Raw genomic sequence first — 17,661 nt, 5'->3', positions numbered from 1 at the left:
AGGATGAGAATTGTCATCCTGCAAGATGGCCTTTAGGAAAGGTGGAAAAGGTGCATAAGGGGAATGATGATAAGGTCCGAGTGGCTAAAGTAAAGATGCAGGAAGGATATATCACTAGACCCATTACTAAAATTTGTCCCTTGGAAGGAATAAAGTCTGTTGACAAAAATGAGGCTGACCAAGAGCCAAAAAGACGAACTAGAGCGACATCGGGAATGTCCAAGATCGGAATCATTATGGCAATGTTGTTGTTTGTGTTAAGTTGTCAAGTTTCTAGCGCATTACCTAAAGATATAGCACCAAGATATTCTATAGACAAAATAAATAAAACCTCAGCAATATATCTAGACCCGCTAGGAGATGTTGAGATTGTGAGTACTTCTTGGAATTTGGTTATCTATTATAAAATGGATCCATATTTTAAAATGTTAACAAAGGGTAATGCGCTTATACAAAGTATGAGGAAAGTTTGCGAAAGACTTCATAGCTTTGAAGAGCAATGTAGTCTAGTCTTAGATAATATGCAAAGTCAGTTATCGGAACTTGAAGAAAACAATAAATTGTTTATGATGCAGTCTAGATCTAGAAGCAAGCGTGCTCCTTTCGAATTTATGGGTTCCTTGTATCATATTTTATTTGGTATAATGGATGAAGATGATAGAGAGCAATTAGAAGAAAATATGAAGAATTTGTTAGATAACCAGAACAACCTTGATAAACTAATTCAAAAACAAACATCTGTGGTTGATTCAACTTCTAATCTATTAAAGAGAACAACAGAAGATGTTAACTCCAATTTTAGAAGTATGCAAATAAGAATTGAGAACATGACAGAAGTTCTTAAAGAAAATTATTATGTTTATAAGGAATCAATAAAATTCTTTATGATTACGAAACAGCTACACTCATTGATTGAAGAAGGCGAAAAAATTCAAGCAGGCATTATAAGCCTGTTGATTGATATTAATCACGGTAGGCTAAATACAAATATTCTCAGGCCAAATCAGCTTAAAAAAGAAATTGCCAAAATTCAGCAGAGTCTTTCAGAGAACCTAGTAATTCCAGGAAAACGGTCAGGTACGGAACTTAAGGAGGTGTATACACTGTTAACAGCCAGGGGTTTATTCATCGACGATAAATTGATCATTAGTGCAAAGGTGCCTCTGTTTAGCAGGCATCCATCCAAATTGTTCAGGCTTATTCCGGTGCCAATTCGAAATGAAGATCGGATAATAATGGTGCATACAACGTCCGAATATTTAATTTATAATTTTGAGATAGATTCCTATCACATAATGACGGAAGCCACATTAAATCAATGTCAGAAATGGCAACTAAATAAGAGAATATGCAAAGGAAGTTGGCCCTGGAATTCAGCGAATGATAATGCATGTGAGATTCAGCCTCTAAAGCCAGATAAAGCGGCGAACTGCATCTATAAAACAGTAGTCGACTCTAAAAGTTACTGGGTAGAGTTAGAAAAGAAAAGTAGTTGGTTGTTTAAGGTTCCTGCGAATTCAAAAGTCCGTCTGCAATGTACTGGCTCTCAAATTGAATTGTTTGATTTGCCTCAGCAAGGAGTTTTAAGCATTGCGCCATATTGTACGGCAAGAACCGACGATAAAATTCTAGTTGCCCACCATAACATTCAGTCCGAAAGTGAAGAATTATTATCAACACCTTATATAGGAGAAGTTAGTGGAGTGCCGAAGATTATTTGGGATCCGCTGAAACTATCAATATTAAATCATACTGAGGAATTTGAACGATTGAATAATGAAATTAAATTTATGAAAGAGAACCATCAAAAATTGAAAGATTTACATTTCCATCATATTTCCGGACATGCTGGATTAATTATTGCTTTAATACTAATGATAGTATTAATAATATATTTCATACGGAAATGTGCTGTGCAACAAAGAATGCAAGCAATAACCTTTGCAGGTCCGTTGCCAGTACTATAAATATCAATAGTAAATAAACAATAAAATAATATAACAAATAAAAATATACAGTCCACTAATAGAAAATGTACTTCTACATAGAAAAAGCAAAATGTTTAAAATAAGTTAATTGAGTACAAATTGTTGAATTAAAAATAATATAAACCATAATTGTAATCCAATAAAATTAAAAGCCAGAAAAACTAGGCCCATTGAAATCTTAGTTGCAAAATAAATGAACATATATCAAATAAATACAGTCCACTACTGTTATAAATGCAACTAATATACTAATGTACATCTCAGCTTTGCTGGCCCTTTGGCAGAATGTTCACACATGAACACGAATATATTTAAAGACTTACAATTTTGGGCTCCGTTCATATCTTATGTAAATGAATCGAGAGCGATAAATTATATTTAGGATTTTGTTATCTAAGGCGACATGGGTGCATTGCTCAAAAACATGTAATTTAAGTGCACACTACATGAGTCAGTCACTTGAGATCGTTCCCCGCCTCCTAAAATAGTCCCTTAGTGGGAGACCACAGATAAGGTCCTCGCCGCTCAAGATAGGCAGATGTGCCCGAGCGTGGGACCTCGATAAGGCGGGGACTATTTACGTAGGCCTCTGCGTAGGCCATTTACTTTAAGATGCGATTCTCATGTCACCTATTTAAACCGAAGATATTTCCAAATAAAACCAGTTTCTTACAAAAACTCAACGAGTAAAGTCTTCTTATTTGGGATTTTACACCTAGGTTAATTTAGGGGGAAAACGATTAAGAGGAAAAGCATTTTCCCGAGAACAATGAAAACTAAAATCAAACTTAGCAACTCAGCATGAGAAAGAAACGCAAAGAAAACCGTTACATCCCAACTACCCCTAAGATCCAAAAGCAAAAAAAAAAAAAAAAAAAAACGGAAACAAACAATCGAGTACCAGTTAGGAAATCAGAAAATATTCCCACCCATTTTAACCTCTCGCCCAAGAAGTCGCCGAAGTCGTCGAAGGCAAAGACAAGATGCCAACTCCCCGATTCCCATGCAAAGTAGGGTTAGGGCACATCGCGCAAGGGTAGCAACCCCCATAAGAAATTCCGAACAAACCCCGCGCCGCCGGGTCTTGATTTGTTGTCTTTTGTGCTGTTCGCTTGTGCGCAGGTAGGGGAATTTCTTAGGGTGTCTTGCGGACAATTCCTTAAGACGTTGCGCATGTCTTAGACAAATCGGAGACGGGCAGCTGCTAAGCCGACGATGAAAGAGGGTTGCAAGTTATAAATCCAGGTGAGACCTTGTGCCACGCTCTGTTTTCAGCTCGGTTCTCTGTTTTCCTTCGGTATGGTATTCACTTCGGGGCGGACAGATGCGGCCCGGATTTGGCGCGCAAATCACGGCGACTGCATGCGGGCCTACCTCACTTCACTTTGGCTCTGTTCCATTGAGAACAGCCCACTCCTTCCACGGAATAACCGTATATCCGAATTTACCCACACCACGGACTATCTGGCAGCTGTCGTTTTTCCGTAGTCGTTGTCTTTCTGCTCTTTTTGGCAACTTCTTGCGCAATTTCACGGACTGACAGTTGGAGGCGCGGAATGACAGCCGAATGGTGTTGCATGTCCTGCGACTACTTCTTGAGTGCAAGTCGAGGGTTTCGATAGGTGGCAGTCTCGAATTTGGGCAATCAATTTGTAACAAAAGCCCCCGACTAACGCCCACAAAACTTAAAAGTTCAAAAACTCAAGCGCGACGTAACGAAATCATAAATATGAATGCTGCTGCTGAATGGTTAATACATATTGTCTTACGTCTAGATCTAGAACTAGGTCTGGAATTGTTAATTGCTCAACTTACCGGAAGTTCGAGAACCATTTCACCAATTGTGCTGTGTTGTTCTTGTTGAACTTGATGTCCGGGAAGTACATCTTGAGCACCGCGGAGCTGGGATAGCGCACCCAGAAGAACATCAGCTTGGCCTTGCGCAGGTGCATCGGTGTCAATGTAGAAGAGTGCAAAGGAGTCAAGGATTCGCAATGTCTGGTGGCGTTATAGATATAGGGTATATGAATGAGATATGTGTGTCGGATGGATGGTCGATTGTCTTTCCAAATTTCCATGTCCGTGTGGGGCAGAGCCACAGAGGGAGAGAGAGGGGTATAGATGTAGATATTCGATTGGATTGGCAATGTCTAACGTGGCTGCACTTTCGAGTGCCAATAATGAATGTCTAAGGGTGCCACCGCACAAGCCCCCGCTTTCGCCTCTTTCAGCCCACTGATTGAAAAAGCTGAGCTCGGCTGTGAATCAGAGTCAGAATCGGAATCGGAAGGGGATTGGGATTGAGAATGGGTATAGGTATGGGTATGGGAATGGGGTCTACTAAGAGGCCAACGAGTGCAGCTCTTTCGATTGGCTGCTCGTCATTGATTTTTTCCATTTCTGTGGCTGTTGCGAAATGCAACTCAAGCCAGGCCAAGTCGATGATGATGATGACTTGAGGGTCTTTGGGGGCTTAAGTGTGCGGCGGGGCAATAAATAAGGTTTTGATTACATTTTATAAAAGAATTTAGTTGGGAAATAAATAAACTGAAGAAGACACTTGATTGGTTTCGTTTTGTAAGCGAGGTCCGGGGTCGGGTTAAGTACCTGGCCCCTTTCCACCTTCCTTTCTACCACTACTACTACTTCTACTTTTCTCCCCGTCTCTCTCTCTCTCTCTCTCTCTGTCTCGTTTCTGCTGCACACGGTGGACTAGGTGGAAACTCACTTGGCCATCAGCGACTCCTGGTGTTCTGTTTTAAGTTGCATTTGTTTGTAAAAGGATATAGTAGGAGCCATGCCGTCAAACTGCATGTCGGCCGAGTTGCACTCGGACTGGCGATCCTGGGCGTCCATGACGGCCCGCAGGCAGGTCTTGTAGTCCGGCGATCCGCCGTGATGGGCGGCGGCCAGCAAGGCGGGATGGAGCATCGACGGCGGGTGGGGCAGCGGCGGCGAGTCGCGCGAGTCCATCAGAGCGCCCAAGCTGCCCGGCGGACTGGAGGACAGCTGCATGGACTGGTGGTGCGGGTGGTGCTGCTGGTGGTGCTGATGGAGCTGGGCCGCCGTTGCCTGGCCAGCGGCTGCGTGCGGATTGAAGAACGGCGAGTACGGTGAAAAGACCTTGGACTCGTGCAGCGAGGGATTAGGTATGGCCACGGAGGTGGGCAAGGACACGGGCATCATGGGTGGTGGTGGTGGCGGTGGTTGCGGATGGTATGCGGCTCCTCCACTGCTCCTCGTCGGACTCTGGGCGGGCGTGGCATTGCTGTTGCCGCCGTTCGACGCCTGTTGCTGCTGCTGTTGTTGCTGCTGCTGTTGCTGTTGCTGCTGCTGTTGCTGCTGCTGGGGGGTTGACGGTGGGCCTCCGGTGGGCGGCACAACGCCATCCTGGGCAAGAATGCGGCTGACGGTGCGCGGCGTGATGCGCGTATCGGTCACCTTATGGCGCTTCTTCTTTGGTGTCACCACCAGGCTGAGGGCCTCGTTCTGCTCCAGCTGCTGTTGTGTCTGCTGCGAGCTCTGCTGCTGCTGCTGGGCGGACTGTTGCTGCTGGGCGGTCTGTTGCTGCTGCTGCTGATCGGGCGGCAGGCAGAAGGGTCCGGTCATCGAGTTGTAGAGCGCGGCGGCGGCCACCGGATTCATGCCCTGTGGCGTTTTGGGCGCCTGGAACATGGCAGCCGCTGTGGGCGAAGGACGTATGTGAGGTGGCGGTATATTAAGGGTACTTAAGCTACTGTTAGTGGGGTTTGCTGGCCCGCTGTTTGGGTTAGTATTCGCGCCGGGATCCCCGGACTGTTGCTGCTGCTGCTGGGCGGACATTGCTGCTGCTGCGGCGGCATGGTGCATCTGCAGACCCATTGCAGCGGCTGCAGCAGCGGCGGGCGAAGCGAAGGATAACTGGCTGCCATTCAGGCGAGGGGCGGAGATCAACTGTTGGCAGTTGGGCGGCAGTAAAGGATGCGACTGCTGCTGTTGCTGCTGCTGCTGCATATGCTGCTGCTGCGCCACATTCTGCTGCTGCACCACATTCTGTTGCTGCTGCTGCTGCGAGCCCTGATGCTGCTGCTGGGCATTCTGTTGCTGTTGCTGCTGCGCACTCGACCCGCTCGCGGTCGTTTGGGAGGGCATTTGACTATTAGCTAGGAGTAGTGAACCATTATTACCTGATTGTGTTGCGGGCGTGGGTCCGTTCTGGGGCCTGTCCGCCACCTTGGTGCGCGGTGACTTCCGGTCGAGGATCTGCGAAGCCAGCAGCAGGTCCTTGTTCAGCTGCTCGGCAGCCGCGGTCACGGAGTCCGCTTGCTTGCTGAACAGCCGCCGTTGGTGGACGAAGCGGGTCACAATGGTGTCCACCAGAGCGGACAGCGAGGTGGTGATCTCGGACTTGAGCACATCGGCCAGTCCCTCCAGGTCCGTGCCCGACATGCGCATCATTGAGCTATTGTTGTTGGCGCGCAGCATTTGGAACTTTTCCGACAGTTCGGACTTGAGGGCCGTGTGGCCAGCAGCACCGCCCATTCGTGTGGGCAGGCGGGCGGGCGCTGGGTGGTGCATCTGCGGCCTGGGGGCGGCAGTGGCCACATGTTGCTGCTCCATTTGCTGTTGCTGCAGCTGTTGCAGATGCTGCTGCTGGCGCTGGATCTGCTGTTGCTGCTCCTCCTTGCGTCGCTGCTGCTCTTGTTGCTCCTGCTCGAAGCGGCGCTGTTGCTCCTGCTGCTGTTGCTGCTGCTGCTGTTGTTGCTGTTGCTGCTGTTGCTGCTGCTGCTCGGCGGCTTCCTTGGCCATGCGCGCCTCCTGCTCGAAGAAGAACTGCTGGTACATGGCGGCTGCGTGCGACATGTCGCCCATGTGCTGGAGCAGTGGAGGAAATCCTTGAGGCAGGGCGGGATGACCCACACCCACCAGTGGATTGTGCAGCTTGCCGGACATCATCTTGCTCATCATCTGGGATAGCATGTTAGCGCCTGAGTCGCTGCTCTCGCCCAGCGATGTCTTGGGTTTTAGGGGCGATGGTGAGGGTGAGCTGGAACCAGGTCGTTCCTGCCCAGTTTCCTCCTTGTGGTTGGGACTAACGTCACCATCTCCGGTCAAAGTGGGCGAGGGCGACAGCTCGATATGATCACTGCTGCCATTGTCCGGCTCTTGTTCTTGTTCCACATCCTGGTCCTGGTCAAGTTCCTGGCACTCGGATTCCTGCTCCATGCGCGAGCACAGCTGCACATATTTCTGCTGCATCTCCGCGAGCTGCTCCTGCATGGATCGCAGCTGGGACTTGAGCGCATTTTTCTCCACACGCTTCTGTTGGATTTGCGGGGACTCCAGCTCATTGGACTCACTGTCCTCCTGGTCGAGCATCATGCTCTGCAGATTGAGGCCGAAATTCAGACCAGCTGCGGCGGCCACATAACGCTCCATGGCGTGTTGCTGGGGCTGGTAGAGCTTGCGCTTCTTACAACCATTTACCTGCAGTTGTCCTGCCTGCGCTAATCCGGAGGATGGACTGCATCGCATTCCCGACACGATGTTCTCGACGCGAGCGCGCTTCAAGTCCATGCCGGGTTTCTTGAGACATCCGCTGCCGGATGTTTTCTGCTCCACGCAATCATCGTCGTCGTCCTCGTCCAGGACATCGTCCTTGTCCAGCAGCATCATGTCCGAGTGACTGGGCGAGGCCAGGCTATCCATATCGGATCCGCGGGAGTGCAGACCCAGGAGCTCCACCTCGTCAAGCATATCGTCCACGGATTCTTTTTTGGTGGGCAGCTGTGGCTCCTCCGGAGCCCTGCTCTCGGATCTCTGGCCAGTGGGCGCAGCATCTTCCTCGTCCTGCGCATCGTCCTGCGCCCCGTGGCTGTCCAGGGAGTCGGAGGACTTGCGTCGCAGGCTGCCATCGCTGGCCATGCTGCTGTGGCTCCCACTGCCGCTCCCACTTCGGCTGCTGTGGCTGCTTCCGTGCGGCGATTGCTGTGGCTGCGGAGCCGTCTGGGGCTCACTCTTGATCTTGATGTCAGCCATTTCCGAATCGTCGATCAGATTGATACTCTCCATTGTGGTGTTGTTATTGTTGTTGGCGGTGGCAGCAATATTGTTGTTATTATTATTGTTAAGCTTGGAGTGCAGTTGCTCCTTCTCCTGCAGCTGCTGTTGCTGCTGCTGCATGGCGGTGCGCAGCTCCTGATCCAGTTGCATCAGCTCCTTCTTGCCCTGCAGTATATTGCGCAGCATGTGATGTGCCACCAGGTCGTGTTGCAACTGAGACTGGTGCTGCTCCCCACTGCTGGCTCCTCCGTTCAGCGAGCTCACCGATGCCGCTCGTGGCGGCGAGCCACCAGCAACATCAGCAGCTGCCGCCTCCAAGGAGCGATCACTGCAGGCCGACACCCTGCGACTTCCTTTGGGCGAGACTCCCTGATGCGAGTGACTGGAACTGTGGGCCGATCCCGGCGAGATCGATGCATTTGTGCCATTGCTCATGGGCGTGCTATTGGCGGGAGCAATGCTGTTGTTATTGTGCTGCTGCTGCAGCAACTTGGACGTGGAATTGAGGCTGCCGATCAACAGCTCGGCACTGGTGGCCGTCTCCATGGCGGCGGCCAGCATGGCGTTGTCCAAACTCTGGGGCAGGCCACTCGTTGCGTCCTGGGCCTGCTTCATCTGGCGGCCAAACAGCTCGTTCAGCATCTTGGCCGAGGAGCCACCAAACAGGTTGCCAAAGGCGGCCGTCAACAAGGACGATGCCGAACTGGCGCCCGAAACTGGTGAGTTGCTCGTGGGCGAATGGGTGGCAAGAGCAGCCGGTGTGCTTGAATTGTTATTGTTACTACTACTGCTATTGGCCGTGCTGACCGATTGTGGTTGGAACAGGGCTCCTCCACCAGCGGCACCCGCAGCAGCCGCGGCAGCGCTACTCATGAAGCCAGCAGCGGTTGCCGTTGCTCCGCCGTTGCTGTTGCTGCTGTTGTTACTACTGTTGCTATTGCTATTACTGCTCGCTGGCTGATTGTTAATGTCTTTGCTCAAGGATCTTTGACGCGAACGACGATTCACTTTACTGTTCGCGTTTCCGTTTCCGCTACCGTTTGAATTCACGTTCACGTTCACGTTCACGTTCGAGTTCGAGTTCGAGTTCTTGGCTGTTGTCGTGGTCGCCTGTGCTGCTGTTGGTTTTTTAGCCGCGCACGTTGTTGTCTTGCCGACGGCCGTTGACTGACTGATTTGCCGACTACTGCGGGCGCTGCGATGACTGCGACTGCTGCCGCCACTGCGATTACAATGGTTCGCCGTCGTCGCCGTCGTCGTCGTCGTGGCCGCTGCCTTATGGTTGTTGCTGCTGGCGTTGCTGTTGCTGTTGCTGCTGCTGCTGCTGCTGCTGGCGTTGCCTTCGCAGCCTTCGAGTACAACCACGACGTCGTCGTCGGAATCCTCGGACTCCTCTTCGTTCGCTTTCTCCTTTGCCTTCTCTCGCTCTTGCTCCTTGTCTGCGTCTGTGTTGGTGTTGCCGCTGTTGCTGTGACTGTGGCTGCCTGTATTGGTATTAGTCTTGCCGCTCTCGCCGCAATTCGCCGCGCTGCCGTCGCCGTTGACTTGTGAGGGTATTGGTGACGTGTGACCGTTGCTGCTCGGCGGTGGTTGCTGGTGTTGATGATGGTGCTGTTGCTGTTGCTGTTGCTGTTGCTGTTGCTGCTGAAACTGTGGCTGATGTTGTTGCTTGGTGGCGGCCGTTGTCTCCGGCTCGTTTGCCTTCAGCAGCACGTTGTTCTCATCGCTGTACAAACCAAAACAGTCCGCCTCGTACTCCTCTGATGACATCATAAGATGATGCCCACCAGCAGCAGCAGCTCTCTCGCCTCGCGCTTCTCAGCTCTCGATGATTTCGCTCCTGCTTTCGCTGCTTTCTCTGCCTTGCCCCTCGGCCAACCCGCTTCCTCGGATTGGCTGCTTTTTCTCTGGCAATACCCCTTCGTTCCGGCAAAGAGAGCGAGAGTTCGCCGCGGCGTATGCGTGATTTCAAGCTTAAATTGCTGGCTGCGGTTTTTCCGTGGGCCGCTTTCTAAGCCAAAAGGTATCCTGGTCCGATTCTGAGTACTAGTCCGTGTGAGAAGGGTTTGTCGATGTGTGCTGCGCTTTCAAAACCGCTCGCTCCTGCAATCCTGGCTGCCTGGCCGCGATGTCCTTGCTGCTGTGTTTGTAGTGCGCCAAACGTTGAAATTTTGCTGTCGCCCAACTTTTTGGTCGAAATGTTCCAGTTCAAAATTCTTCCCGCTGTTGACAGTTGGTTGCTGCTGTTGCTGCCGGCACTCTTGATTTTGTGTCTGCGTTTTCTACGTTTTTTCCTGCGTTTTCTAATTGTGAATTTTGTTTTGAATTTTCTTTCCACCACCACACACATGCGAATGTCCTTTGCATTTAATTTTATTTAAATTTGATTTGTATTTCCCTTCGTTTTACACCCGTTCTCCTTCTCCAGTCCTTTTTTGCTCCTTTCCAGTTTGTTTTTGTTTCTTTCGCTTTGATTTTTTGAATCTCAAAAGTGTGTTTTCGATGCTTGGCCCGAAAAACTTGCGAATGAATTTTGGGATTTTTATTCGTTTTTCGTCGTTTTTTGTGTCGATTTTTGTCGTTTTGGGTATTTAGTTGGTTTGGCTTGGTTTTCGTTTTAATAATCCTTGCTTGCGCTCAAAAAATCTTTCTGTAAAATTAATGGAAGGCGTAAGTTGGAATAGCTGCTGTGGAAAAATGGGTCTGAGTGTTTAAATGGAAAGTAAAAGTGGCTGGCCAAAAGCTTCTGGTTTGGGTGGCCACTTGATTGGTGCTCGGTTTGGGGCTGTCCAGGGGATGGCTGTTAGATCCTGTGAGGCTGTGGCGGGTGGGTTACACCGGGTGGTATCCTTAATTCAGCGCAGCCCATCAACCCTCCCGCCCCAGACAGGTTTTTATCTAATTTCTCCACTTGAGCTTATTCTCTGTTCGTCTCTTTATATATATATATAAATGTGTGTGTGTGTGTGTGTGAGTGGGGGTGGGAGTGTGAGTGTGAGGATGAGTGTGAGTCAGTGTGTCTACCCGCCCCTTTCTGTTTTTGTACAAAATAAAGATAAGTCACTTCGTTTTCGCTGATAAACAAGTTTGACTTACTTTTCTCTGCCACAGATACAGATACAGACACGTAGATACTTTGCATATGGCCATGGGTCGAATGCGTAAGCACTCGAAATAATCAATACGGGGACTTTGGAACTCGCCAAATGCGTCAAAGCATCGACTATCGATCACACTTAGTGTGTGTATCTTAAATGCCTCGCTAACGATACGAGTCGTCAGTGTCTAGGGGCCATGTGCATTTTCCAAGAACCACCAAACAGAATCCTCCCCTTTGGCAGGCCGCGTTTACGACTTTTTGGGCCCTTCGATTTCAATTGCGAGTGCAATGGAATGCAGCCCGTAGGTTCAAGTCAATGTCAACGGATGCCACCCCTCCGTTCTTCGATCCCTTTTTTGGGCAACTGTACTTCCTCCAGTCTGCAGCTTGCAAGGACAACCCGGAGGGACAAGAACAGACGCAAAGAGGGTAAAGAGGCAACGGGCAAGGGGACAGGATCGGTAAACAGCCACCCCTATGCAGGACTTATTAAGTTGGGCTTGGTCTAGAGGAGGGCAGGGGCATTCCTATGCACAGTAGATCGAGGTATTGGAAATAACACAAATTTACCACAAACAAAGCGCTATTTTTCTCTGTCGTCCATCATAGATCCTCCTGTAAGAGAAACATACATTAAGTTAGTTAGTTAGTTGGAAAAGCAACTAAAGATTACTTAAGTACTCTCTAATTACCTATGTATATATACCTAATATATCTATAGAGTACTAGAACACTTCTTGTATAATATTCAAATTCAAAATATTCAAATTCAGATTGCTGTACAATCTTATATGTAGATTGAGAACACGCGCCCGCATACTAACATACTTACTTACGTCGAAGAAAACTACCTAATTGCCTCGTTATGTTAACCACCTTTCCTCGAGGAGCGCTTTCCCAAGATACTTTTCAATTCCTGCAATAGAAACAGTTGGCAATCCCAAGTTCAATGCACCTTGGTATGGGCTTGCTTCGGTCTAGGAGCGTTATCAATGGGCCTTTCTTTCTCTAGCTTCAACCCCGCAAGGAGTAAATGGAGGGCCACCATATGGTGCTGGCCGAGGAGAAGAAAGGAGAACGAGGAGCAAAGAAAGTTGCCAGCTGAGGCGAACTTCCACCTACAAACGACAGCGCAGATAATTACGACCTTAACACATTTTCCGTTCATGTTCCGATGCTCCGATGGATGGAAAACGCTAACTTCGGATACTTTGCATGCGCTGGAAATGAGGGAGGCGCCTGGGTTTCATAGACGGGGCAGTGTCGGGGTATGAATATACAAACATACATGCATATATCTCAAAGTGTGCTTTGGAATGTGCCTTCACAGATCGCGGCACACGGTAATGTACTCATCGCACAAACGACCAAAGTGTGGCACGGCCATGTGTTCCGTACATACTATCCTTCTCGTGGTCGGGTGTCATCATTAAAATATGCTTTGGCTCATAAAGAGCCCACTGGTCGTGTTGCGGGGGGTGGGGTATAGTTTGGTATTGTGTTACGGTCAAGTGACCCTAAAATCCGTTAAAACAAAAAACTGTCCCAAAAACGAACTAGTGGCAATTAGGCATTACGATTCCGCTTCAAAGATCCATTCTGCGAGATTAAAAAGCAATCTGGCGAGCTGAGATTCGCTGGAAACGGAAAATGGACAAATGGTGCGGGGGAAATCACGAAGAGCAACGCGAAATCGAGAAAAAATCTGCAGCCCCTATGCCAATACGGATGCGGAAGGAAACGATCGCCACAGCCAACAGCTGATGATCGCAAAATATAGCTCGAGAGCAAGGGGAGATTTGGTACACTGAGGAAATTAGGGGGTTGTTTTTGGTTATTAATTACTAAGGTTTTCTTTACAACTATTAATTTTAAGGGTTATACAACTATTGAAAAATGAAAAAGTTTAAAAAGTAAGCTTGATTAACATATTCATTTACTGCATATCCTAAAATTAATGTAAATTAATGTAAGTTTACACAGAAGTTTTATATTTTCAGACGGGTTAGATATGGGTTTTTCATAATGATGAGACTTTCAACATTTTCAACAATTTTTTTTTTTGAGTGTGCGGACTGTGTTTATGGCACGTACTTGAAGCCACGAGCGGCGGACGATGATCAGAGCACACCTGGACTCGCTCGTCTATGCCTCAATGCGCGTGCGCACACGCTGGGGATCGCTGAAGGGAGGAGGTGGAGGAGGAGGCGGAGGACGATGATGAGGAGCAGGGGCAGAGGCAGAAGGAATCGAGGAGGCGAAGAAGCGAGCCCAGGCAGACGGAACCGAGGGGCGTGCTGGTGGTGGTGGCATTTGACATTCATCCAGTCGGGAACCGATTTTTACCTGATAGCATTACCCATTTGTCTAACGGGTGGTGCGGAAGTCGCCCGAAGTCGCCCGACGACATCAATAAAGTTCAGGAACACCTTTCAACTTGTTTTGGCATTCATTGGCAATGCAGTTGCAGCTTGCTAGCTCTAATCCAGCCACAAGACCATTAAAATTATGTTGCTGCAAAGTTTGTTGGCAGTAGTTTCCACCAGAATTGGCAGCAACTTTGTGAAGCGAATTGTGCTAAAAGAAAATGTCCTTCTCTGCCTTCTCCAGTGCGCTGTCTCCAACAGGGATTTTATGCGAAAAGTTTCCTCCGAACTTGCCAAAAGGTCTCTCGGTCGGGATGGCGATGCAGTTAACTCGAATTATTATGATGTCAGCCCAGTCTCAGTTATTGTTATGGCCACTGCTGGATTTCGAAGCCCAGAGCTGGAGTATGGGGTGCACGCTTCTTGGCTAATACCCCAACTGCCAGATAAGATACAGTCACTCGTACATGGAAACACTCTCACAGATATCGCCGTTTGCTCGCCATATGGCGGTCCATAGATACGACATCCGTGCGATACTTTCGAGTGCTGCCCGGCAAGGTTTTCCCGCTGCACTTAGCCGCACAGAAGTAGGTTGCCCGGAATTCTCCGTGATTTTTGGTTAAACGGGATACTTTCAATTAGGTTAAGGATGTGGTTGGACATGAATTGGTCGCAATCGAAAAATATTGAAATTATGGTTCCATTTGGGTAATTGTACTTGGCAAATCTAAACTCTGAAACTTATTCATAAAAAGAGCTCAAATCATACCAAATTCAAATATGGGTTCATATTTCACGGACAACTCCAGATATTCCTGGGTATCCTATTGGTCTCCACGAAACTTGATGGTCTTGTCCTGCTGTTATTTTCAGACATAAGCACATTTTGTGGTCGCTGTTTGTCGTGGCTGCGTTGTTGGCTTTTATTGTCTTTCGGCGCTTGATTAGATAGCACACACTGCCGTACATTGCAGCCTAGGATACTACGGATATGGACACGAGCACGGCGAGATACAGATACGGATACGTATACTAGTATTCCGACCAGGCACGCAATGGAAATGGCCAGAAAATGGCCATATGTGGCCAAGTCGGCTCCCATTGCTCATTTTTCCGACTTTTGTTTGGACAGTGGTCGTTGTCGCTGGTCGCGTTCGACTTTGAGGCTTTTCCACATCCGTCTGCCGCCCGCCGTCGGGCTTTTGTCCAACCTGCAAGCCTGCACCTGCACCTGCCACCCACTCCCTGCCACTCCAGCCCACTTGCCCACATTCGTGTCTAGTGCTTATCGCGCTTTTGATATCGACAAAAAAGAAAGGAAAATGGGGGAAAAATGCATGCCTAACGTGTGTCCTTTTGCTTCGCCTATCTATGCAGATATCTTTCTCTGTCTCTGTGTGTGGGTGTATAGTGGGTGGTGAGGAGGGAAGAGAGGAGCTTGGGCATTAAAAACATTTTCATTGTAATCAAGCGTACTTTCTTTTATTATTATTATTTTGCCTCTCTTTCCGGCACTAACGACGCAAATTACTCAAATGTATCTGGCAGATACTTTTTGTTTTCCGCCTCGATGTCGTTCGTGTATCTATCTATCCGTTGCTACCCGTCTCTGTCTAGAGCTGCTCGTATATTATTTATTGATCGCGATAAGCGTCACGAAGCCAATTTCAAGCGTTAGCCAAATGATACTTGCCCCATCCATCTCCACCCGCACACAGCTCCTGCTCCTCCGGCTCTTAATCGTAAGTGCTTTTTGCACTCGCTCCCTAACTAATTTGAGTACAGTCCCGCCAAGCGATGAAAGTTCCACGTAGCAGTGCCTCCCCACACTGATTTCCCCCTTAACATCCGCTTTGGTGCGTGGCAGTAACCCTCTGTCGGTGCATTATTAACGTTGCAATCAGAGGTAGATCCGCTGCCTACCCGTCCAGCTGGCAGATGTCGGGTGCCTTTTCCGCATAAGTCACCCCCTCGATCGTCTTGAAGACGCTCTGGGAAACCAACTGTCGTCGATCGTCGGCCGTTACATTTCCTTAGGGTTCAGGGTTTTTTCCTTTTCAGTGACTACGATGGGTGTATGGGTTTTTGGGCTGTGTCCTGGGTCTGACGTGTGCTGTATGAGCATAGAGCGTAAACGGCGTCTCAAAAGTCACCAAGTGGAACTTTAAGGCATTCGCTGCACTCACACCATCTAGGTTTTTCCAGCTTATTTTCTGGGCCGGCTGCCACTGGCTTTTGTAACGTATTTCTTAGTCCCGTTCAAGAAGTGGGTGTGGAGCTGAGCTTGGGAATTAGAGTAAGGTATGAACTTTGACACGCAACATCGTTTGGCTTCAAATGCGGACGCCTCCAAAAACTTGCTTAAATAATTCAATTTTTCGTGTGTCCGCCGCGTAATGTGTCCATTTAGCCGGGAGTCATTACGAGACGCACATGAGCAGGCATAAACACTTCCTTCCTTCGCATTCCACCTTCCGCCCACGTGATGTTGTGGTGGGGGGGAGGGGGGTTATAGTTTTCCTTGACAAAACGCCTCCTCCGCGGAGACCAGCTGGGCCATTTTGTGAGTGGTTATACGTTGGTGGGTGGGTGGTGCCGGTGGTTGACTTATTTTTATGACAAATGCGAGATATGTTAATGCGATAGGCTGGCGGTTATTAAGGAAATTACACACACATGGCCGAGTCCTACCGGCGAGTACGGCGAGTCCTTGAGCCGCGCACAAATATTTGAAGTTTCAATTTCAGCGTGAGCGCTGGCATTAATAGGATACATGGGTATATGGGAGAAATGACTTCATGTCATGGCTTGAGATAATTAGAGGTTGTACACAGGACTCCCTTTTAGTCTATCTTGTGCTTCGTTTTTTTTTTTTTTTTTTTTTTTGTAGTTACCAGAGGATCCGAGGGAGCAGAAAGGGGCTTGGGGCAACTCTGATTGCATGTCCAGAGCCTTGGACGGCACTTGGGTGTCGTTTGCCCCGCCGGAGTGACTAACCGATGGGACATGGGACCCTGGGCTCCGGACAACGAAAGCGGCTGAGTCATCCAGCTGGCCTCGCTCGCCGCACACTCTCGGGCTAAATTTGTTTAAATTCATCTGCGTATCAACAAATTGATTGCATTTAATTCAATTGAACCCATGCAAAGAGCCCAGCCAAGTGGGGGGTCACTATCGAGCAAGTTTTCGAGGCATCTCCGAGGCAAATTGACTTGAATAATGAAATTTGCTGCTAATAAAGGCGGACTGCGATTCGTTTTCGCTTTCGTTTTCAGAGCGAAGTGCATGATTGGGGAGCTGGGAATCGAGCTGAGGCGTCGAGTCGAAAAGTCGCAATAAAATCTTGTAAAGCATAAAATTCAATTCCCATTGTTCCAGCTGGCTCCTCCTTCTCAACCAGCTCGTTGTGTTTGGATTAAATGGAAAAGATTTTCTTAATCAAACAATGGCCATGTCTGTGGTGCAGGGACAATAGTTGATTTATGCATCGGAGATGAAATTCTTGGAAAACTTTTGATGCGATTTGTGGGTCGGTCTCATCTTCCTGCAGCAGCATTTAATTCCTTCGTAATTGCAATGGAAACTACTTCAGGCGGAGAGGTTAGGAGCCAGAGTTCTTGCGACTGTCCACCCTCTTTGGTTGAATTCTGGCCATCCTTGGCTCCTCGACAAGTGACAGTTTCAATTAAAAAATCGTTAGGAGTAGAGCCATCGCTTAACCCTCCTCGGACCGAGTTGAGTTGCCGCTTGGGCAAACAAAACTCAAGTAGTTGCGAGATTCATTATGATAATTTAGTTGCTGGAGAATCCTGGCCTGCCTCCGCTTGACATTTGAAGAACCTTTGAAGGGCCGCTGGAGGAGCGCGAGCAGTGAAAGGAGGGCCAAAGGATGAGCTAACGACACTGCCGCTGCTGCGACATTAATGGAATTAAATTTGTGGAAAATGGTTTTCGCAGGGCGAAGGAAAATCAAGTGGGGGCTTGGGACGGATCGGTGGGGCAAGAGAAGCCCCTACCATGCCGAATGTCCCCTGGTCAGATCAAAGGGTAAGAGCAGGCTGCAGAGTGCAGGGGAACACGTGCTGCCCGCTGATTTCCGAATCGAGCCGTGAATCAGACTTAACAACCACTTGCCGGCCAGTCGGCAGTAACCCCCCATGCC

At 48.6% G+C, this 17,661-nt stretch overlaps 1 protein-coding gene across 6 annotated transcripts in view, besides 1 other annotated feature; it reads right to left on the bottom strand.

Moving 5' to 3' along the window:
* Window positions 1–2,702: part of a mobile genetic element that runs on past the window's edge.
* pros (prospero) overlaps window positions 1–17,661 on the bottom strand; it is a 79,148-nt gene that overhangs the window by 25,635 nt on the left and 35,852 nt on the right. The window contains exons 3-6 of one of the 6 annotated variants that reach the window (NM_001260117.2): window positions 11,701–11,745; window positions 6,155–10,680; window positions 4,717–5,671; window positions 3,804–3,986 (exon numbers count right to left, since the gene is read on the bottom strand). In NM_001260117.2, coding sequence (NP_001247046.1) covers window positions 3,804–3,986; window positions 4,717–5,671; window positions 6,155–9,803 — 4,787 coding nt within the window. In that variant the 5' untranslated portion in view covers window positions 9,804–10,680; window positions 11,701–11,745. Of the gene's footprint in view, window positions 1–3,803; window positions 3,987–4,716; window positions 10,681–11,700; window positions 11,746–17,661 lie in introns of those variants that run through there. The other 5 variants (NM_001260115.2, NM_001260116.2, NM_079593.6 and 2 more) reach the window with 5 other exon arrangements.

This window comes from Drosophila melanogaster, chromosome 3R (genome assembly GCF_000001215.4).
Source record: "Drosophila melanogaster chromosome 3R".
Taxonomy (NCBI): domain Eukaryota; kingdom Metazoa; phylum Arthropoda; class Insecta; order Diptera; family Drosophilidae; genus Drosophila; species Drosophila melanogaster.
Note: the sequence above shows the minus strand (reverse complement) of the source record. Positions and strands in the feature narration are given on the sequence as shown.